The 25190-nt window shown below is 34.1% G+C and overlaps 1 protein-coding gene across 1 annotated transcript in view; it reads left to right on the top strand.

Moving 5' to 3' along the window:
• Nucleotides 1–22241, top strand: part of LOC124888828 — a 32420-nt gene extending 10179 nt beyond the window's left edge. The window contains exons 2-3 of the mRNA XM_047400116.1: nucleotides 21689–21821; nucleotides 22235–22241. Of these exons, the coding sequence (XP_047256072.1) occupies nucleotides 21689–21821; nucleotides 22235–22241 (140 nt within the window). The remainder of the gene's footprint in view (nucleotides 1–21688; nucleotides 21822–22234) is intronic.
• Nucleotides 22242–25190: the final 2949 nt, after the last annotated feature.

Below are 25190 nucleotides of genomic sequence, written 5' to 3'. Positions count from 1 at the left end.
CCTCACTATTTAGTGACTCAGTTCTCAGTGTCAGTAAACTCATGTTATCAGTATTCAGACTCAGTAGTCAGTATTACCATGAGTTCAGTTGCAGTTACTTATACATGTATGTATTCTTACATTCATATTAGTCAGCATTGTTTATGTATATAAACCTTTGCATTTAGCCTACCTCACTCATATACTTAGTAAATTCAGTCGTACTGATGCATTCGCTCTATGGTGTTTTAATTTACGCCATAGGTTTAAAGGCATAAGTTTTAGAGTAGCAGTAGCATTACAAATTTTAGTAGTTAGAATTAGCAGTAAGTCCTCATTCTCCGAGGACATGATTACTACTTAATTACTTCAGTATTTTAGTTCAGCTTTCAGTAGTCAGGAGTTAGTTAGAGACATGTTCTTTCCACTCCCTACTTCAGATAGTTAGAGGCTTTCAGACTAGATTACAGACTAGATTTAAACTTCAGTATTTCAGTTTTGTTATTGTATTATGATACCATTTTATTCAGACATTGTTATTATTCAGATTATGTTCAGTATTGAACCTTATAGCCTTTCAATTTATGTTTCTACATTTATATACATATACTATTTAGTGTACAGGTACAAATATCAATCATAGGTTAGCTTGTGGTCCTTTGGGGTCATGAGCACCGTGTAGCATTCTGGTTACTATATTTAGGGCATTACAATGTCCCTCCTCGAGTACTGTAATAAGCATAAGTTATAGTCTAATAGTGTTAATCTTATTTATAATATTTATGATTGGGTCCCTCAGTGACCCTCTGTATGTTAGTATGATGGTGGTTGTAGGAGCATAGTAATATTTTGGGTAGAGGGAGTGGATGTTCTTGAATATGAAAAATTTGATGTGATTTCTTTAGATAAAATTATAGGTAAAAAGGGAAAGAAGGAGATAAACTTTCATTACGTGAAATAGTTAGGAAGGAGATATGCAGCAAAAATCTTTGTGAGAATGATTTAATTTGCTGGTCTTACAGGAGAGAGCCAGTTAGTAGGTGTAGTAATGATAGGCTTGAATGTTTTGATTGATCATAACACAAACGAATGAGCCATGTGGTTATTACTCCTTGAATTAAGACTTGAGATTGGTGGGCTATAGTGATAAGGTGAGGTGATTTCTTAATATGATGTAAAGTACAGGGTCCTATAGTTTAAAAATAGCATTCTTTTAACATTGGGTTAGGCTTCAATATGGAATTACTATGTAGTGGGACTCCAACTCTTGTGGTTAGATGTGTTGTAAGAGAATTATAAGTTGTAAATAATGAAGTATGTTATTTATTAGTTGGGGCATGGTTGAGCAGTGTCTCTAAGTTTTAGGTCGATTCATTGTGCCTTGAAGGTAAAGAATGCTTCTAATACTTATCTTCTGCAAAATCTTATTTCTTGATTGTACCGATGTAAATTAGGCCTATTATCACAAAATAAACTCATGCCATATGTTGTGATAATCATGAATCGTATGCAAGGTCATCTCTATCTCAATCCTTATAATCTCACGCTTCGTGCGTATATGATTCACTAGGGTGTTATCATGAAGCTCTTTTAATGCCTTTGCATATTCCCTCAAGGAAAAAAATATTCAACGTGAGGTTACGTTCCTTACTTTATGCTTTTCAAGCTTCAACTAGATCCTACCCATCATTCGGGGATGAATGATCCCAAGGGGGAGATAATATAACACCCCATATTTTAGAGATAGAAATCAAACGTCGTTCCTACATGTGAAAACTCTAATACCATGATTCATATTTTAATTCATGTTTCTTGATCTTTATCCTAGTTTGGAAAGTGCTTTCGAAGTAAAAAATGTTCATAGAAACCACCTAGAGCAAAGTTGAGCTAAGAATTATTGATTCGTCCAAAGTCTGTTTTTTTATTCTACAAGGGTCTATAACTTTTGATATAAGTGAAAATTTTCATTTCAATACCCACCAAATTATAGATACTTGAATCACCTTTTCAACGATACCGATTTTACCTAAATCCGATACCCGATCACAATGTTATAGCCATTTTTGTGAGAGGCAGTAAGTGGAGGCAATATGCCCACGCCACCCGGGTTATTGCACCGGTATAGAGGAGGCGCCATGGGCTCTACTTCCCGGGCTAAATAGGGCATCGCTTGGTCTATTCCCGCGTTGTTTTCAACTTCTTAGGGTTCAAGGGGATCTTTGGTCCTTTCTTTTCATCTCCAAACGTCCAAGGGATGAGTTACAACACCCAAAGGGCATTATTTTCCCACTTTTCATCATCAAAAACTCATGCAAATCCCCCCTTTCCCCAAGAATGAAATTCAAAATTCTTTTCTCTAGGAATCCAAGGAATTCTAGCTTTTCAATCCAAAATTTCCTAAGAAAAGTGTCAAGATTAAGGCACTATTCCTCATCTAAGGAACATAAGGTACGTGGGGTTTTCCTAAACTACATGGGTGTAGTGAAATTATTTTAATAAGGTTTTGAATATTGGGAAATCATGTATTTATGAAGGGTTCTTGAATTACATTTAAAAGTATGCATTGTGAACTCTTTTGATAAATATGTTTTGGTGTTGATTCCTTCCCTTAAATTTGATTTTAATACACATATATGTATGTATGCGTTTGGAGTTTGAAAGTTGAATTAAGAGCATAAATATTTGTACTCCCTCTCTAGTTATGACCCCTTTTGATTTTTGCATGTTACAAATTGATAAATTTTATCTTTTGAAGCATGGTATAAATAATTCTTGGCTATGGTAAATGATTTGAGATTGATTGTGAATTAAAGATAGGGTGTTTTACTTATTGGTTAATTTTAAAGATGTTTATTGAAAGAATTGCATAGTTTACTACAAAGTAAGTGACCACCGGATGTTTAAGAATTGAAAGAGAGAATTCTCGCATAAGTTTAAAAGAATTTTGAAATACTAATTCTCTTGTACTGTTTGATTGATTTGGTAGTCCAAACATTGTATTTTGAATGAAAAGACTGTAACATGATATTGTATGTCTTATATGACTTGTAAGTCTTGGTATGCCGATTTTAAATGAGACAAATACCTTAATAGACTTAGACTAGACTTTACTACAGAAATTATTTAGACATTTGACCATTTTTCCAAAAGATACATGATTTGAAATGTTAAAAATAGGCTTAAATAGAGTTAGATGGTTAACCTAAGAAGGCATTTGAGTATAAGGGCTCATGCTGGAAATCGAGTTTTGCCGATTCGGGTAATATGATTGGCTAAGGCCAATGTATGCTTGTCTTTGAGGCACTGGTATACTAGACTTGTATATTGGAACCCTATCCTTTCGGGAAACTTGGATTTAGGGTCTTGACCGATGAGTTAATGGTGGACCTATATATCCCATAGGTACTTGTCTTCAAGGGTGTACCATTTATCTCAAAAGTAAGATAAAGAGTATATCATGTTTTCAAAGTTTTTAAAGTATGCCGATGTGTTTTTCCTATGTTGTATGTAATATGTATTTGTTTGTTTTATGAATTTCTCTCACTTATGTTGAATAAAACGATGATATTTTGGATTACTCTGCATATCAGTACATCTGTATTGACTATGTAAATTCAAAGGATAATGTATCAGATCCACCTACAGAAGACCTATCTGGAGTCTGAATTTATAGATCATCGAAGGAAATAGGTTTATGAACTATGACAAGCCATTATGGTGGTAACTCTACCTAGCAGAATGGATATCCCAAGAGCTAGGTTCAAGGAGATCAAACAAAGTTATGACTGGTGGTTAAACATTTGACAACCCATTCTCATAATAAAGACAATTTTCATGAAACAAGGATAAAGCTTATGGATTGAAGCTTTTTAATGGTTTCTAAGTTTGACATATTTGACCAAATAGTTTGATCTAAAGGATTAAACATTTAGGAATCACCTATATAAGGGTGAAATGAAAGTCAATTCAAGGAGAATAATAGTAAAGGCCTATTCTTTAAGCTCTCAAAAAATCAGGTTGTGTTCATGGATTAAATGAACAAAATAGTGAGAACCATAAATTTTAAAAGGACGGTTGTAGGACTTGTGTTGTATTGTTGTATATTAAAGTTTAACGGTTCAAAAATATCATATCTGCCGATTGATCGAGTACATATGATGCAAGTTAACTATGAAAAATTCTCAGAGAAACCTAATTATCTAGATATAATTGATCTTTGCTTGAAGATCATACATTTTTCCTTATTTTTTTTAAAATAGCCATTTTCTTTCATGTGGGGATTGTTGGATTCTAAGTGAATAGAAAATAGAGGGGACAAATGAAGAAAAAGTGAAGTGAATTTTCACTTTAAGAAAGAAAGTTCTCCCACATTGGTGGGAGAAAGATACTTTCTTATGCAAATACTGAGAATCATACCTTCATGTGGATAGCCAGGCAAAAATAAGACATGTTTTGCGCCAGATATTGTCACTCGCTTGGATAGGCTTCGGCTTCAATTTGAATTTGGATTTATATTTGAATTTATCAAATGATTGATAGAGAGATTATCTTTTTGAACAAAATTTATTAGAAACTTTAAAATAAGTAAAGGTTTAAATCCAAAAATCCAGTAGAAAATAGGTCTTCATATGCGGATGCGGTACAAATGTAATCATAACGTACCTCAAAGGAATGTAATACTTTGAGGTACTCTTTTAGAATGAAATAACGACCTCCACATGTAGGTATGGCATAGGTTTGGCAAAGGTCAGATACGGGCCAAGCAAGAACATTCTGGTTTGTGCGAAACGCTACCTAAACGCACAGATGCAGCTCAGGTCTAGCACAGGTGCAGTACATATAGGTGTCATTTTGAAGACAATAGCTTGTTTCGTGAACGATTGCTTTCTTTTTAAAACACCACATTTTTCCTATAAATACATGACCTTTTCCTCAGGTAAAGGTGTAAAATTTGAATTATAAAACATCATCTTCTTCTTCTTCTAAAAACTCTACTGTGATTTTCAAATCGTTGAGTGAGTTTTTTGTTTAGAAAATAAAACATCATCATCATCACCTTCTTCTTCTAAACACTCTATTGTGATCTTCAAACTGTTGAGTGAGTTTGTTTCTTAGAAAATTTGAGGTACCACTATTTTTGTAAGGTGAATCATTTAATCCTGGGAGGAGATATTCCATTAGACCTAGGTACTTTAAGGGAATAAATTCCTTAGGGACACACCATGAATTTGGTGAACTTGATTCTATATTTTTCTGTCTTCATCTTACTCTCTTTAAGTTGGTTTTACTATTTTTCAGAAAAATCGTAGAAACTTAATTTTGATAGTTCATATATCTTTTGAACTTTTATTGGAATTTGTAAGAACTTCTTTGTAGTTCTTGAAGTTATTTTGAACTTAATGTTGAAGTTCATATTGTTACATAAAAATTTTGTACCCGTAAAATAACAATCTTAAAGAATTATATTTTATTCCTTTCCTGGGTTTGAATGTCAGTACTCGCCGTACTGATCATTCCTAGATGCTACACTTTTTAGTGTAGGTTTGGGGGCCTTTTCTTATGACCTTGTGCAACATAGGTTGTTCATTATCCTATGGGATAACTAGTAAGAAGTGGTGAGCCTACATCCAAAAGGTATTTGTATTTTTCACATAAATTTTCATACTGGTATTTTTTGTATTTATGGTATAGTTAGAATCATGTCCCAACTTAGGAGTTATTCAAAAAGTTATAGGCTTCGTAGACGGTGTAGGTTGTTGTTTTATATTTTTTTCTCAAGACATGAACACTACTTTATTTGGGTAATTACTTTCTAGATTTGGTTTTGATTTATAAACTTCTTCCAATGATTGGTCAAACTCTTTATATAATCAGTTGGCTTCTGCATGTTTCTTATCTTACTATGTATATGATGGAAGGATAAGGGGTCATCTCAGTCCTTGGTTGGCTTGGGGTACCCATCATGGCTAGGTCCCCGGTTTGGGTTGTGATAGGCTTGGTATCAGAGTACAATTTAGGTCTCAGGGTGTCTACAAAGCCATGTCTAGTAGAGTCTTGCTTAAGGGTTTGTTGTTCTCCGCACTTATACTAAGGATTCTATAGGCATTTGGGAAATGTTTCTCATTCATGCATACTCTAGATCATGCAATAGTGTTGTCCCTAAGAAAGTTACCGAAATTCTTTCCTTTCTCTAATTTTGTTGGCTATGTTTCATTATCAAGGGATACAAATGCAAAATATTAGATTCCTAACGTTGTGGTCCTTTTCTATAAAGTCATCAAAAAAGTTATGAAATAACACAAGGACTTGAAAGGAGTCCATTAGTGCATCAAAGTGTATTGATTCAAGTGTATATCCCTATCTTTATTAATTGTGGTTTTTATTTTGAGGTAAGATGTGTGTTCAGTCCCTATCAAAAACTTTATTTCAGACGTCTCGCTTAAGGAGAAAGATTTATATCTGAATACTCCGGTAGTACCTCTACCTGGAGGTAGTATATAGGACTTATTACCTATGAGTGTTAAGATGACCTCAAGGTTAGTGATATAAAGTCCTAAGTTTAGAAGTCAAAGTGAGGATAACTTTTTAGTGAAAAAAATATAGGGTAGTTGTATTTGTGTAAACTTGATGTAAGTGTTAGGGTTGTTATGTCCTTATGGTATTGATTAAGGTGTAGCAAAATTAGCAACTTATGGTATTTGATAAAAAGATATTGGTTAGTTAAAATATTTGGATCATTAGTTGAAACAATAAAGGATCGAATGAGGAATAGACATTGTAGTAGTAAAATTAATCATAGGTTGTGAGTGTAAGCATTAATCGGTTAATAATTTATAAATTTCATATTTAGTTGGGGATATCATAAGGACTCAGTAATATTTATAGAAATTTGAGTGGATAATTGTGATAAATTCATGAGATCTAGTGTTGAAGTAGAAATAATGTCTAAATCATTACAGTGATAAGAGCCTTAAGTTATAAGAATAAGGTGTACTCGATCTTGAGTTATAAGTGTCATGTGTACCTAGTTCTTGTTCTTGAATTTCCTATTATATGGAAGTCTAGGGAATTGTTATATGGTGTTCTCTAGAGCTGGATTGAGGAAGATATCATCATTTTATATTTAAAATATGTTGTGTCTGTCATTGACTATATGAACTCTTGGTATCATTTTAAAATTTTGTTAAATTATGAGTTTATGTGATTAGAGATTTGATGTTATTAAGATAATAAGTAGAGAATGGATGACTACGTTCCAGAGAATATGGATGTGTGTGCCTACGAGTGTTTAATTATAGGGTGATGGCTATAGAAGATAGCAAATTTAAGACTAGTATCCCTAAAGGGGGTGTCCTAGAAAGAATTTAGTGTCTCATATTAAAGTTGTCGGGGGGATTTTGGTGTTCATATACATAGTGATACCTCTCATTATGTGGTGAGTTGTGCTTATAGAGTTAATGAGAGGATAAGTCCCCTAGTCCAGAATAGTGACCTTTGAGCAAGGGGAGATTATGAACGATGGTAGATCTTGATTTTCTCATAATGGTGAGTTTCAGGGAAGAGTAATGGTAAATCTATTCTTATTCATCAATTTCCTCCTACTTCGATTTAAGAAGACATTCTACCAGTATCTTATGTAATTAAATTGTGCCTATGCCTAAGGTCTAAGTTCTCTCTGCAACCTATGTCCATGCTTTGACCCTCTATTTATGATCTAGGTATTTGATATAAGAAGACTCTATGCCTATTGGATCACATCTTACATCACATGCCCCCTGAGTAGTGTAGGAAATATATGTTACAATTGAATAATGTCACTCTCATTGCTGATGCTTGTGCTCTAGTCCTCAATGACCCTCCTTATGTTGTCAAGATAGTGGCTATGGAAGTGTAGTAATGTTTTAGACAAGATAGTGGATGTTCTTTACTGTAAATTTTAGTGTGGTTACTGAGCTAAGATTATAGATGAAGCAGGAAGAGTGAGATGAACTTTGGTTATGCAAAATAGTTAGGAAGGAAGATGTGGTGAAAATCTCTTGGATAGTGACTGAAGTTGTTGGTTTTTTGGTGGGGAGATTCATAAAGTGGGTGTAGTAAAAATAGGCTTGGTTGTTGTGATTGATAAACACACAAATCATTGTGTTATATGGCTATTACTCCTTGATTTAAATCTAAGGTTGTTTGATTCTAATGATAAGATGGAGTAGTATTCTTGGAACGATGTAGAGCATAGCGTCCCATAGCTTAAGATAGCATCTTTTTAATCTGAGTTAGGATTTAACATAGAGAAAGTATCCAGTTAGCTAATGATCGTGTAGTTATGTGTTTTGCAAGGAATTATAAGATTGGAAATGGTGAAGTGTGGTATTTATAGCTATAAGCATGGTTGAGAAGTATCGGTAAATATAAGGGGCTATTAGACGTATCATTGGAGGTGGAGAATGCTTTTATTCTTATGTCCTGGAAAATATTATTTCGTGTTTGTATCAATCTTAATAAAGCCTAGGATTCTTGGAAAAATTCAAGCCTTACCTTGTTATGAACATGTTTCATAGAACTCATGCCCAAGATAATGTCCATATCAAGTCTCGTTATCTTATGATTCATGCTTACACTATTTACTTGGTGATGCCATGAAGCTTATTTATATTGGTGCTTAGACATGTTTTGTTGAGATAAAATTCCTAATGTGAAGTTACATTATTCATTTCATACTTCTAATGCTTCAATAAGTTCCTACCCATCATTCGAGGACGAATGATTTCAAGGGGGGATAATGTAAAACCCCATATTTTTGGGCTAAAATTTCAACCATCATTTGTACATGTATAAACACAAAACCAATGATTTCTATGTAAATATAAGTGTCATGATCATTTACCTAGTATGTAAAGTGTTTTCGATGAAAAGAATGTTTACAGAAAACACTTAAAGCAAAGTTGAGTTGAGAACTTTTGCTATCTACTGAATTTTTGTATTTGACCCTGCAATGGTCAACTTTGAATGTGTATAAGTTATAGAATATTTGGAATTTTGGACTTGTGTTTGATGTATTTGGAACTTCATTGTAGTTCTTGATGTTGTTTTGAACTTATTGTTGAAGTTCATATTGTTAAATACAGATTTTGTACCCTAAAAATAATAATCTTAAAGAATTTATTGTAATCTTTCATTTTGGGTTTCTGGAGATTAAAGCTTTTTTCTTTCTACACTGTTTGAACTTAATAGTGATTTATAGATATAAAAGCTTCATCATGATTTTAAGTTCATTCTATTGACGATTAGAAGAACATAAAAACTTCATTGTTAAACTAGATACAAGTTGTTGTTTAAAGATTTAAACTTTATAGCTAGTATTTTGACATACTAAACTGGTTGTCTCTTATTGACAACAAAAATGACCGTTGAAAATCAAGTTAATGACAAAATGGCAAATGCCACAACAACAAATATTTCTACTTGAAGTTGTTCGAATGCATAACCCACCTTTACATTGGTGGAAAATCTTTGAAATATTACTAGTGTGGATTTTAAAAGGTGGCAACAAAAGATGTTCTTTTACTTGAGTACATTAAGTCTTTAAATATTCATCATAGAAGGCGTACCAGAGTTGCCGGAGAAAACATCAAAAAAGGAATGATTTATCATAACTGAAGCTTGGAAGCACTCTGATTTCTTGTGTAAGAACTACATATTGAGTAGCCTTCATGATGATCTGTACAATTGTACAACAACATGAGGACCTCTAAATAACTATAAGATGCTTTGAAAACGAAATACAAAACTGAGGATACAGGAATAAAGAAGTTCATTGTTGTAACATTTCTGAAATTTGAGATGATAGACAGTAAGACTGTCGCCACCCAAGTTCAAGAACTACAAGTAATCATCCATGATTACCCAGTGAAGGTATAAATTTAGTAAATACCCTTATTGGATATATTATTGTTGTTCATAATAATCACATAACCTTTGATGTAGGTTTGAATGTGAATGAGGCTTTTCAAGTAGCCATTATAAATGAGAAGTTACCATATTTGTGGAAAGACTTCAAACAATACTTGAAGTACAAATAAAAGAAGATGTCTGTTGAAGACCATATTCTGAGGTTATTGATTGAAGAGGACAATAAAGCAACCAAAAAGAGGTTTAGAGGAAATTCTGCAATTAGTGGAGCAACTATAGTGGAGGATGACCCTAATAAATTAAAGAAAAGAAATAAAGCATTGGGACAACAAACAATCTTCCCAAGAATATATTTAAGGAAAATTGCTTTAACAATAGAAAAGTTGGTCACAATTCGGCAGATTGTCGGGTTCCAAAAAGGGCAACAAAAAGAATCAAGCAAACATTGCTAAACATAAAGATGATTTGGATGACCTATGTGCTATACTTCCGGAGTACAGCTTGGTTGGAAATCCTAGAGAGTGGTTGATTAATTCAAGTGCCACTAGCCACGTATGTGCCAACAAGGAATTATTTACATCATATGCTCTGGCAAGTTGATGAGAGATATTTACGACTTACTCTGTTTCCCCAAATATTGAAGGAACAAGAAATATTTCTTGATGATGACATAAGATAGGATGGTGACACTCAAATAACGTCCTCCATATTCTGGAGTTGCGAAAGAACTTAATTTCGACTTTACTTCAATCTTAAAATGGATTTGAATATGTATTTATTTCTGACAAAGTTGTAATTAATAAATGAGAAGTGTATGTAGGTGAAGGTTATCTCATCGAGGGACTTATTAAGATCAATATAATGAATGTTGAAATCAATAAAAGTTTTATTTCTTCTTAGCTACTTGAGTTAAATGAATTATGTCATGAACGTTTAGGATATGTCAATAACAAAACCTTGCAAAAATTGATTAATTTAGAAGTTTTTCCTAACTTTGAGTGCAATTAATCAAAGTGTCAAATATCTATGGAATCTAAGTATGCTAAACATCCGTAAAAGTTTGTTGAAAGGAATTCAAATTTCTTAGATTTAATCCACACCGACATTGGTGATATGAAGTCAATACCATCCTATGGTGGAAAAAAGTATTTCATTACTTTTATTAATGATTGCACTAGATACTGTTATGTTTAGTTGCTAAATGTTAAGGATGAAGAAATAGACACATTAAGGCAATATAAAACCAAAGTTGGAAATTTGTTGTATAAAATTAACAAAACAATAAGAAGTGATAGAAGTGGAGTGTGTGAATCTCCTTTTGTGGAGATATGTTTAGAAAAAAATTTTTCATCAAACTACTGCCTCATATTCACCTCAATCAAATAGAGTTTCAAAATGAAAAAACCAAATGTTAAGAAAACAATGAATGCCTTACTCATAAGTTAAGTTTACCACAAAACTTGTGGAGGTAAGTTATCTAAACAGCAAATCGAATACTCAATAGAGTACCCCATAGCTAGACACACTCTAGTTCATATGAAAAATTGAATGAAAGGAAACTCAACTTGAAATATTTTAAATTGTTAGGGGTATCTAGCCAAAGTCCAAGTTCCTATGCCTAAAAAGGATAAAAATAGGACCTAAGACTGTGGACTATGTTTTCATCTTATATACTACAAGTAGTAAAGCATGCTGATTTTTGGTTCATAAATAGGAACATCTGGAATTTCATGAAAATACTATAATTGAGTCAGGTAATATTGAGTTCCTTGAACAATTTATCTGTATATAACTCGATATGAGCTCTCTAGTGGAGGGTCCAAATGACCTCGAGATAAACCAAAAGAAAATATACTGAATGATGAGAATCCAAGGAGTAGTACATGTCAAAGAATGTGGACTTCCTTCGGATAAGATTTTGTAAAATTTTTTCTTGGAAATATGCCTCAAACGTTTGAAGAAGCGATGTCATCTTTGAAATCATCCTTTTGGAAAGAGGCAGTTACTAGTGAGATTGGTTTCAATCTTGAACAACCATACTTGGGAGTTGGTTAGTCTTCCTCCAGAAAATAAACCTTCTGGTTCTAAATGGATCTTCAAAAGAAAAATTAAAGCTAATGGTACTATTGAAAAATACAAGTCAAGACTTATTGTAAAAGGATTTAGAGAAAAATAAAGCAATGATCATGTCAACATGTACTTGCCAGTAGCATAGATAGCGTCCATTCAAAGGTTGGTTGTATTAGCAAAAGTATATGATTGTAACACCCCATAGAATTCTTGACATAATACCTCACTTAGTAGTATGCTTAAAGAGCTAACAACCTAAAAATTTTCTAAGTGTCAAAAGGATTTAATCATATTTTAAGCTCCCAAAATTTTATGAATCAATCTTTTCGACCTCAGACATAGATTTTTAGGTTGAATCATGTTCAGGAGTGAAAAGGGGTAGTTTCGGGGGAGTTTTGGATTTTTCAGACAAGAGTTGGGATGTGTTTGGATTTCAGAAATAGTAACTCAATGCAATGTTGATGCGTCATGATGCCTATCATGTTGGTGCCTAATGCATCGCGATACCTAACCCTTTAAGGCCAGGAGGATCATCCTAACCATCTTTGAATTATCCTCCAGACCCTCAAAGATCATGAGTTATGTGCAAAGTTTTCTAAATTGAATTCTGGCTTAGTGTTATTGCTTTCCCAGGCCACATTATTTCTAGTGAAGGGATCGAAGTTGACCCCCAAAAGGTTGAGGCTATGAAAAAATGGTCCAAACCCATGACTCTAACGGATATCTGGAACTTCCTGGGTTTGGCAGGGTATTATAGAAGATTTGTAGAGAGTTTTTCCTCCATAGCTGCTCCCCTTACCAAATTAACTTAGACAAAAGGGAAAATTCTTATGGTCGGACTCATGTGAAATTATTTTTAAGAAACTAAAAGATAAGATGACTACCATGCTAGTTTTGACTCTCCCTAATGGTACAGAAGGTTTTATTGTGTATTGTAATATGTCTCGAGCGAGACTTGGGTGAGTGTTTATGCAACATGGTAAAGTGGTGGCTTATGTATGTAGGCAGTTGAAGGTACATGAAAAGAATTATTCCACTCATGACTTCGAGTTAGCACCTATGGTGTTTGCACTTAAAATCTGGTGGTATTATCTTTATGGGTTGCATGTAGATATATTCAGTGACCACAAAAGTTTGTAGTATGTTTTCACATAGAAAAAATTGAATCTTAGGCAAAGGGGTGGTTGGAACTGTTGAAGGATTATGACATGAGCCTTCACTATCATCCGGGCAAGGCAAATATCGTGGCTAATGCCCTCAGTAGGTTATCAATAGGCAGTCTTTATCAAGTTGAGAAATAAAAAAGAGAGATGGTAAAGATATTCACCGTCTTGCAAATCTAGGGGTTCGACTTCTAGATTCTGAAGAGGGATGAGTAATTGTTCCTGAGATAGCTAAATCTTCCATATATGCTGAAGTTAAGAAAAAGCAAGCTGGAGACCGTATATTGATGTAGATTAAAAATGATATGATCAACAGAAGGTGCTGGCATTTAAAATTGGAAGTGATGGGATTTTAAGGTATCAAGGTAGGCTTTTTATGTCAAATGTAGATGGGTTGCGAGAAAGAATCCTTGATGAAGCCCACACTTTGAGGTATATTGTTCACCTAGGCTCTACTAAAATGTATCATGACCTTAAGGATATTTATTGGTGGAACAATATGAAAAGAGATATTGCTAACTTTGTGTCTAAGTGTTTGAATCATCAACAAGTCAAAGTAGAACATTTAAGGCCAGGTGGAACTTCCTAAGAGATAGTCATGACAATGTGGAAATGGAGATGATAAATATGGATTTCATCATGGGTCTTTCGATGTCCCAAAACCAATATGACTCCATTTGGGTGATTGTAGACCGGATGACCAAGTCAGTTTAGAATTCGAACTTGACGATTGGGTTTTCCTAAAGGTCTCTCCTATGGAAGGAGTCATGCAGTTCAGGAAGAAATAAAAGCTTAGTCCTTGTTATATAGGACCGTATCAGATTATGAGGAGGATAGGTAGATTTGCCTATGATTTAGACTTACCTGCGAGTCTGGCTTTCGTGCATCCGGTGTTCCATGTGTCCATGCAAAAAAAGTGCATTAGACATCACTCTCTTGTATTGCCTATAGAAGAGATCAACGTGAAAGACTCCTTGTCATATGAAGAAGAACCCATTGCCATTTTGGATTGCCAAGTTCAGAAGCTAAGTAGTAAGGAAATAGTTTTGGTTAAGGTATTGTGGAAGATTCAAAGAGCTGAGAAAGTTACTTGGGAGTTAGAAGATGACATGCGAACTAGATACCCAAACCTCTTTGAGACCATGGATGATGACATAGAAGGTACAGATCATATACTACTTAAAGTCATGCTTGTATGTGTTTCGAGCCATCATTCGGGGATAATGTAACACCCCGTAGCATTCTTGACTTAATACCTCACTTAGTAGCATTCTTAAAGAGAAAACAACCTAAAAATTTTCTAAGTGTCAAAAAGACTTAGTCATATTTTAAGCTCCCAAACTATTATAATTCCTAAATTGATCTTTTCAACCTCGAGACGTATATTTTTAAGTTAAATCATGTTCAGGAATGAAAAGGGTTTGTCTCAGGGGAGTTTTAGATTATTTGAACAAGAGTTGGGATGTGTTTGGATTTCAAAAATAGTAACTCAACGCGATATTAACACCTTGCGATACCTATTGCGTTGGTGCCCGATGTGTCGCGACGCCTAACACATTAGTGCTCGACGCGATGCGAGGGTGCCCTAAAAAATGAGTCTACTGAACTTTTAAATTTTGAAGGGGTAGTTTGGACTTTTCCCTATAACCCCAATTCATGTAATCAGTGGATTAAAGCATTATTAGTGAACTTTATGCCCATAATTACTCAATTCCATCAGGAATAATAACCCTAACTCCTCTCCCAAAGATCAAGAATTCATCTTTAAGTTTATGATTTCTAAGAAATGGGCCAAGATTCGAGTTCTATTCTTCAAAATAAATAATCAAAGGTACGTGGGGTTTTCCTAAACTACATGGGCTTATTGAAAACATTTTGAATAAGGTTTAAAGTTATGAAATCATGTATTTACAAAAGGTTTTAAATTTATATTTACAATTATGTATTGTGAACCCTTTTGATGATAATATTTTGGTCTTGAGGCCTTTCCTTCTTGAAATTGATTGTTAGTCGTATATATATGTATATGTATGACCTTGATTTTTTGAAACTTAAATTTTAGAGCATGAATATTTGTACTCCTTCTCTTGTTAAGGCATTCTCTTGATTTCTATGTCACGAATTGATAAGTTGCATATTTAGAAACATGATATAAATGTCTTCACTATTGTTATGGAATTGAATTTGATTACGAACTGAAGGAAAGGGAGTATTCTTATTTAAATAATTGAGAAGTGATGATTTTAAAGATTTGTATAGTTTGTGACAAAATACTTGACCACCACATATTTGTTAAAATATTGAAAAGAGAGAATCTCTGCATAGTTAAAAATATGTATTAAAAATAGGAACTCTCTTGCATTGTTAAATGTTTTTGGTGCTCAACTAAATAGATGGAATTGAAGGAAATTAATGCATATTAATAAATGGCTTAGACATACGACTTTTAAGTCTTGGTATGATGATACCAAATCAGGCAATGCAATCACAGATTCAAAAAAATAAAAGTCAGATTTCACATAGATTTTTAGACTTTGAGTTTTAAAATGTATGTTCAAAAAAAAGGTTAAAAATGGACGTAAGAGATGTTAGATGGTTACCCGAAGATGAAACAAGTTCAGAAACTCATTGCCCAAAATCGTGTTTTGCTGATATGGTTTATTATGTCCCCAATAGGGATTATTCACTGGCCTAGTGCCCTATGGCATAACAGACTCAGAAACTCCAACCTTTGTAGAAAACTTAGGTTGAGGGCTTGGCTGCCGAGTCAAGGCAGATTCTATATAGCCCATGGAATATCAGACTTGTAGGGTGTACCATCTAGCTTTGAAGTAAAACAAAAAAAGGAATTGCATCTACAAAGTCATTTTAAAATCATTTGAGATTGCCCATGAATTTTAAATTATCCATGCATAACGCTTTATGAAATGCTCTCACTTGTGATATAAATATTTATGTAACTACATTATTTTGAATTGCTCTGGGTACCAGTACATCTGTATTGACCCCCTATATTTTAGGGTCTAAGGCTCAATCCAGGGGTCTCACTAAGCCGTATATTTGTCAGAAAGAAGTGTGCATTTGGTGAGCCTCCTTTATTTTAGAGGGCCTCTTTTAGAATATTGTTATTCCATTTTGTTTTTGGTCCAAATGGGGGCATTGTCCCAGCTTCGACAAGATGTTGATTTTTATATCATTAGAGATTTCACAGACTGGTGTTAGGTGTTTTGAATGTATGAACTTAATTTTGTATTTTTCAGTTAAACTCAGAGATTGACCATGTTTCCGTCTTATTATATTTTACAAATTTCTTAATAAGCTATGAATTATGTGCACTATTGTCAGCTAGAAAGGGCGCTCAGGCCTTCATGATTTAAGATGCTCATCGCGGCCAGGGCCTCAGCCCGGGTCGTGACATTATTCTTGAAATCCATCAAATATATGTGAAAAGAACATTATTAATTGGAGAATTGGAGGATGTAATTGACATAGAACAATTTGAGGCTTTTGGGGTTCCTGGTAAAGGAAGAAAAGTGTGCAAACTTGTTAAGTCACTTTATGGACTAAAACAAGTACCCAAATAGTGGCATGGAAAGTTTCACCAAACTATGTTGGCAAATGGCTTCAAGATAAATAAATGTGATAAATCTGTTTACATTAAATACACTCCAAATGAAAAAGTCATTGTTTGTTTGTATAACACGCCACATTTTTGGGCTCGAATTTAAACATTCATTTTTACGTGTATAAACCCATACCTAATGAATTATATGTAAATATAAGTGTCATGGATATTTTTCTAGTGTGTAAGTGCTTTTGATGTGAAGAATGTTCATAGAAAACACGTAGATTGTTGACTAAATTTTGGTATTTGATCCTACAATGGTCAACTTTGAACAGGTGTAACTTCTAGAATATATGGAATTTTTGAGCTCAAGATCCACCAAATGAAACATAATTGAGTCCTCTATTCAATGCCTTTGATTTCCCCTTAATGCAATACCCAAGAGAAAAGTTATGTTCATTTTTCGAGCAAACTAGGAAGGGTCCATGATAAAAGTGTGACACACCCTTAGTACCCTGCGTTAAGAGCGTGGCATGCCCTGTGTCCTTCTCATTAAGGGTGTGGTACACACATGGTCTCATATATGCTAAAACTCATGTTTCTCTTCAATTTTTCTAAGGAAAACTAGTCATTTACGTCCTAAATTATTCTATAACTAATACTAACGTGTTTTCTATCATCCCATAATCAGAATACACAATTTCTCTACTCCCAAACCCTTAAGAACTCCAAATAAGTGTTATTCTAAAAAATTCAAGCTTTCAAGGCCTCAAATTCAAGTTCTTCTCAAATTTATTCCATTAAAAGGCATGTTGGACACTCCCTATTTTTAATTATTATATTATTGCATCAATTTAATTGAAATTTATTTGTTCTTGAATGATTGATTCAACTAGGATTAAGGGTTTTTGTTGTTTTACACTTGCTTCATAGACGGTGTGAGTTGTTATTTTGAATTTTGTTCTTAAGACATGGACACTACTTTATTTGGGTTATTACTTTCTATTTTAGTTTTGATTTACTAACTTTTTTTTATGATTTATCAAACTCCTTATATAATGGGTTGTCTTCCGTATGTTTCTTGTCTTACTAAGCTTTTGATGGAAGGTAAGGGGTCATCTCAAGCCTTGATTATCTTGGGGTGCCCTTCACGGTCAGGGCTCTGGTTTGGGTCATGCCAATCTTGGTATCATAGTATGCTTAAGGGTCCCAGGGTATCTATGAAGTTGTGTCTATTAATGCCTTTATTATGTATGTGTTGTTCACTACACTTATAATAAGGAGTCTATAAAGTATTTAGGAAATATTTCTCATTCTTTCATACTCTAGATCATGCAATAGAGTTATCCATATGAAAGTTATCCAAATTCCTTCCTTACTCTTATTTTATTGGCAATATTTCATTATCGAGGGATACAAGTGCAAAGGCTTAGATTTCTAACACTGTGGTCCTTTTTGATTGAGTCATCAAAAAAGTTATGAAATAATACAAGGACTTGAAGGAGTCCATTAGTGCATCAAAGTGTATTGATTCAAGTGTATACCCTATCATTATGAATCGTGCTTTTTATTTTGAGGTAAGATGTGCATTTAGTCCCTTTCAAAAACTTTAATACAGACATCTCGCTTAAGGAGAAAGATTTGTATCTGAATGTTGGGATAGTACTACCACCCGAGAGGTAGTATAATAGGATTTTATTACCTATGAATAGTAAGATGACCCAAGGTTAGTGATATGATTTCCTAAGTTTAGAAGTCAAAGTACGGATAACTTTTCAGTGAAAAACACCAAGGGGGTAGTTGTATTTTTGTAACCTTGAAATGAGTGTTAGGGTTGTTATACCCTTACGATATTAGTTAAGGTGTACCAAAATTAGCAAACTTTTGATAGTCGGTAACAAAAAGAGTAGTTATTCAAAATATTTGCATCCTTATTTGAAATAAGAAAAGAGCTTATGAGGACTAGATATTGTAGTAGTAAAATTAATCATAGGTTGTGAATAGAAGGATTGATCAGTTAAAAATTTATAAATTTAGTATTTACTTGGGGAGATCTTAAAAAAGGGGACTCAATGATGCTTATAGAAATTTAAGTGGATAATTGTGATATATGCACGAGGTTTAGTGTTGAAGAAGAATTTATGGCTAAATCATTATAGGGATAAGATCCTAAAGTTATAAGAATAAGGTGTACTCGATCTTGAGTTATTAGTGGAATGTGTACCTACTTCATGTTCTTGAATTTATTAGCATGGATAAGTCCAGGGAGTTGTTATATGGTGTTCTTTAAAGCAAAATTGAGGGAGATATAAATTGACTACGTGAACTCTTAGTATAGTTTTAAAATTTTATTAAATTGTGAGGTTATGCGGTTAGAGATTTGATGTTAGTAAGCTAATGAGCAGATAATGGATGATTAGGTGCCAGAGAATGTGGATGTGTGTGAGCATGAGAGTTTTAATTGTACGGTGATGGCTATAAAACCTAGGAAAAGTTAAAATTAGTATATCTGAAAAGATGTCCTAGAAAGAATTTAGTGCTTTCATGTTAAGGTTGTCGGGGGGAGTTTGACGTTTATGTGCATAGTGATATCCCCCCATTATGCAGAGTGTTGTGCTAATAGAATCATCGGAGGATATGTCTGCAAGTCTAGGATAGTGACCTTTGGTAAAAGGGTAAGATTATGAACTATTGTAGATCTTGAACTTTCTCATGATGGCGAGTTTCAGGGGAGATTAATTATAATCTATTCTTATTCAAGAAAATTCCTCCTACTTCGGTTTAAGAGGACATTCTACCACTATCTTATATACTCAAATTATGCCTACGCCTAAGGTTCAAGTTCTATCTGCAACCTATGTCCATGCTTTAACCCTCTATTTATTATCTAGGTGTTTGATATATGAAGACTTCGTGCTTATTAGATCATATATTACATCACAAGCCCCACCTTGAGTATTGAAAAAAATATATGTTATAATTGAATAATGTTGCTCCCATTCCTGATGCTTGTACTCTAGTCCCTTAATGACTCTCCTTATATTAGGATGATAGTGACTATGGAATGATACAAGCATGAAGAGCACAAAAGAGTACAAGGTATTGTAAAAGGTTCAAGTTTTGGATTGAAGACCTTTTGGAGCCTTTTCAAGCCTTGTTCATGCAAATGGGAGCTTATGAGAGCATGATGCCTCCAACCAAGGGAGTGTATCTGCTAAAACGTGAAGAAGATCTTTGAATACACTCCAAGGCATCCTTGAATACACTGCAAAGGTGCCTCAACTTAAGGATATTATTATCTTTTAAGACTCCCCTTTTAAAATCCAAAGGAGCACTCTTCATTAAGGGTATTTTTGACATTTGTTATGTAATAGTATAAATAGACAAGTAGCCTTCTATTTTCATTAGCTTTTGGACATTTGAAATGAGTGACTTTTAGATTGTAGTTCTTCTTCTTATCTTAGAGAGAGAATCCAAAATTAGGGTTAGCACAATTGATGGATTTCACTTGTGTTGACAAATTGGCAAGAAAGGTGGGTGTTTGAGAAGGAGAATTTCTTTGAGTCCACCTAAGAATGAAGTGTTATCCATCAATGGTGAAGTGTGTCTAGTTGTTTGATACAAAATTAGGTGCTAATCATTAAGGGTGGTGTATGTTTCATTATCTATCTTTACATTTATGCAATCTTCTCCTTCATCTCTCTTTTATGTGTTGTTTTCCTTCTAGTGTGCTTGCTGATTTTTGTGTTCTTCATCCCAATTTCGTGTGTTCTTAGTTTAGATCATGTATCATTTGGTATCAAAGCCTTGTTTAGAGTTGTTCCAACATCCCTAAATCTTGGTTTTAGTGTTCTTATTTAGAAAATCTCACAAAAAAATTGTAAAACCGTTTTTATGTTTTCGCAGATTTTTAAATATTAGATCTACATGTTTTTGTGTTGTTTTGTTGGTTTCAAGTACTAGATTCTTGTCCCCTAGAACCTAGGGTGTCTAGATCTACATTTGGAACAAGATTTGATTGTTTTTGAGCTAGATCACCATTGTTCTGACTTGTTTGAAGCTTTTGGAGCTGAGATTCGTTTTGAGTGGGTGATGTGATTGGTGGCTGATTTTTTGTTATTTGAGCTCACCTTGGCCAAATGAACCTAGATCTAAAAGAAAAATTGAATTGGGGGTTCATTTGCCTAGTGGTCAAACCTAGGTCAACTCTTGAATATTCATATTGTTCTTCCTCAATCTTCATATCTTGTTGGAGAAGAATATTCAAAAGTTCTTTTTTGATCTTGAAAAGAGAGGAAAGAGAGTGTACTGGTTGTTCAAGGCAATTTCCAAGAAGCTTCCTAGTCTTGCCAAAACAAGAAAACAACAAAGGCAAAAGGAGTCTTCAAGTACAATTGCAAGTACAAGGGGGACCAATTCATTTCTAATCCATTTTGAAGCTTGAAAAGGCTTCAAAATTGAATATGTTTCCCTCCAAACAAATTCTCTTCCTTCCTAAGTGTTGTTTGGCCGAGACAAGAATTTGAAAATTGAAAATTTTGAAAAAAGTGACGTCAAATCACAAGCTTCCACATCATAACTATATAAACAACCAAATTTAGTTCTAAATTAGATTTCTAAGTTTCTATTTGTTGTTTCTAGTTGTTTTTGTGTTGATTCTACCACTAATTAAAAAACTAGTAATTAACTACTAGGTTGATAATTAGTCTAGAGTTGTTAGTTTTGTGTCTACATTTCTTTTGTGCTTTTATCGTTTTTAATTCATAGTAGTTTCTTGGTTCAAGTCCGTGCATCATTTTTATTGGAGTCATATCATAAAAAAATCTATTCTGGACCAAAGCTTATTCACTACTCAATTAACTTACCAAGTATTGCCAAGTATTCAACACTTGTGAGACCAAGTGTGAGGTGAGATTCAAGTGTGAGTGTGGTAAGCCTTTTTTTACGAGCTAACTTATTTGTTCATTTTGTAGGTTTTCCTTTTTTTTTTTTTTTATTTTGATAGGTACAATTGAAATGGAATCAAAAGGTACCACATCCCAACCTTTAGGAAATGATGCTTTAGGAGCCTTGATGGCTAGGCTTGAGGCTTTTTCCCGAGATATGAAGAGTGATCATGATGCCTTGAGGAATGATAGGTATGCTTTTAGGAGAGACATGAATAGAGTTAGAGCGGGGGTTGATAGACTATGTCCACCAAAACCTCCCCAAAATTAAAATCACCAAGTTCCAAACTCACTTGACCCAAGGCTACCTTCACAAATCCAAACACCTCAAGTCCAAAAATCCTATACTTTACGAAATCAAATGATTCCTCTCCACAAGTTATAACCCAAAGATAATGAGGCCAAGCCTCAAGATGAAGAGAATCTTGATGTTGAGGTACAATAAAAATATGAAGAAAAGAATGAAAGAGAAAGCGAAACCCGGGGTAGTGAAGTAGAAAATAAAAAAAAATTGCTTGATTGTGGATCTTGTCCACAAAGAAACTTTGTCACTTCCTAACCCAAAAGCTAGCATTTTGCCTAGCTTTGATTCTTATTATGTGCAGGTACTAGATGAAATAATAATCAAGAAGGATCCAAAAGGATTTCCACATGAAAGCATAAGAAATGAACTAGAGACTCCTTTGACCAAGAGCGCCAAAAAAGTGGACTGCCCAAGCCTTACTCGAGGTGACTTCACTACTCTCTACAATCCCTTGATTTCACAATGGTGTGATTTAGTGTCTTGTGAAGTAGTTTCAGGTTTACAAGTGCATACACTTTTCCTTAGTATCTCTTTTGTTATGAACAATGATCAACTTACTCTTAAAGCTACTCATTACCCTTCTTTGAGCTTGAAATGTTGTGATTTACCCTCTAGTGTGTTGGTCTCGGGTTTGTTTGACATAGGGGTGCATGATTCTCCTCTTAATAGATCTCTTAATTTGTACCATGATTAATGTGCTCCTACGTATAGTCCACTACTTGAATATGTGAATTGTGGAATTGAAAGCCTTCAAGTTGGTGCTCATTTTTGAAATGTTGATCATGATATGAAACTTGACCCCTTGAGTGTGTGTGATGAAAAACGTGCCACTAGTCTTATTTGTGATGATTATTTGTTTGGAAAACTTGTGAATAAAGGTGTGTTTGTTCCTAGGAGGGGATTTTTACACCACAACCCTTTAGTCTTGAATGATATCTTTCTCTTAAGGTTGATTGTTTTTGTTAATTATGAACATGATTTTCTAGTAAAAGAAATGGCTAACTCAACCTAGACCCTTGCTTACTACTTCCCTTTGATCCCGGGATACCTTTGAGATATGGAAGGTGTGGTTTTAGTTCATGCTCATTACCTTTTTATGTTGATGCCATTCACTTTATTTGTATCCTTTATGCCAATCTTTACATGCCAAATACCAAGGATACATGGATGTATGTTAAGTGTGAACCACCTTGGAGTGATGATATAATTGTGGTTCTAATGCTAACCCACCTACCAAGAGGATTGTGTGCTTGTTTTCTTCTCTCTTTGATTTTGCAAGATATGAATTTGATGGACAAATTCCTTTTAAGATGGAGAGGATGATACAAGCACGAAGATCACAAAAGAGTACAAGGTATTGTCAACGGTTCAAGTTTTGGATTGAAGACCTTTTGGAGCCTTTTCAAACCTTGTTCATGCAAATGAGAGCTTTTGAGAGCATGATGCCTTCAACCAAGGGAGTGTATTTTCTAAAAAGTGTAAAAGAGTTTTGAATACACCCCAAGGCATCCTTGAATACACTCCAAAGATGCCTCAAATTAGAGATATTATGGTTTTTTGAGACTCCCTTTTTATACTCCAAAGGAGCACCCTTCATTAAGGATATTTTTGACATTTGTTATGTAATAGTATAAATAGAAAAGTAGCCTTCTATTTTCACTAGCTTTTGGACATTTGAAATGAGTGACTTTTAGATTGTAGTTATTCTTCTTCTCTTAGAGAGAGAATTTGAAATAACAGTTAGCAAAATTGATGGATTTCACTTATGTTGACAAATTGGCAAGAAAGGTGGGTGCTTGATAAGGTGAATTCCTTCGTGTCCACCTAAGAATAAAGTGTTATCCATTCATGGTGAAGTGTGTCTAGTTGTTTGATACACAATTAGGTGCTAATCATTAAGGTTGGAGTATGTTTCTTTATCTATCTTTACATTCATGCAATCTTCTCCTTCATCTCCCTTCTATGTGTTTTTTCCTGCAAGTGTGCTTGCTGATTTTTGTGTTATTCATCCCAATTTTGTGTGTTCTTAGTTTACATTTATGAAGAACACAAAAATCAGCAAGCACACTAGAAGGAAAACAACACATAGAAGGGAGATAAAGGAGAAGATTGCATAAATGTAAAGAAAGATAATGAAACATACACCAACCTTAATGATTAGCACCTAATTGTGTATCAAACAACTAGACACACTTCACCATGGATGGATAACACTTCATTCTTAGGTGGACAAGAAGGAATTCACCTTCTCAACCACCCACCTTTCTTGCTAATTTGTCAACACAAGTGAAATCCATCAATTGTGCTAACCCTAATTTTGGATTCTCTCTCTAAGAGAAGAAGAAGAACTACAATCTAAAATTCACTCATTTCAAATATCCAAAAGCTAGTGAAAATAGAAGACTACTTGTCTATTTATACTATTACATAACAAATGTCAAAAATACCCTCAATGAAGGGTGCTCCTTTGGAGTGTAAAAAGGGAGCCTCAAAAGACCATAATATCCCTAAGTTGAGGCACCTTTGGAGTGTATTCAAGGCTGCCTTGGAGTGTATTCAAAGCTCTTCTTCACGTTTTAGCAAACACACTCCCTTGGTTGAAGGCCTCATGCTATCAAAAGTTCCCATTTTCATGAACAAGGCTTGAAAAGGCTCCAAAAGTTTTTCAATCCGAAACTTGAACCTTTGACAATACGTTGTACTATTTTGTGCTTTTCATGCTTATATCATGGAACAGTAGTAATGTTTTAGGTAAGAGAATGGATGTTCTTTACTATAAAGTATGGCTACTTGTGAAAAGGTTATAGATGAAGCGAGAAGAGTGAGATAAATTTTTTTCATAAGAAATAGTTAGGAAGGAGAGATGTGGTTAAAATCTTTTGGATTATGATTGAAGTTGCTGATTTTTAGTGGAGAGACCTATAAAGTGAGTGTAGTAAAAATAGGCGTTAATGTTTTGATTGATCGATACACTAACCATGTTGTTATATGGCTAGTATTCCTCAATTTAGATATGAGGTTGATTGATTCTAGTGATAAGATGAAGTAGTATTCTTGGAAGGATATAGAACATAGGGTCCCATAGCTTAAGCTAGCGATTTTTTATTCTGAGTTAAGATTTATGTAGGAAGTATGCAGCTAGACTCAGGCTCATGTAGTTATGTGTTTCGAAAGGTTATTCTATGCTTGGATTTGGTGAAGTGTGGTATTCATAGTTGTAAACATTGTTGAAGAGCGTCACTAAATTTAAGGGCCTA

The sequence above is a fragment of the Capsicum annuum genome, chromosome 11 (assembly GCF_002878395.1).
Source record: "Capsicum annuum cultivar UCD-10X-F1 chromosome 11, UCD10Xv1.1, whole genome shotgun sequence".
Classification (NCBI taxonomy): Eukaryota; Viridiplantae; Streptophyta; class Magnoliopsida; order Solanales; family Solanaceae; genus Capsicum; species Capsicum annuum.
The sequence above is the reverse complement of the archived record's forward strand: the minus strand, read 5'-3'. Positions and strand labels throughout refer to the sequence as shown.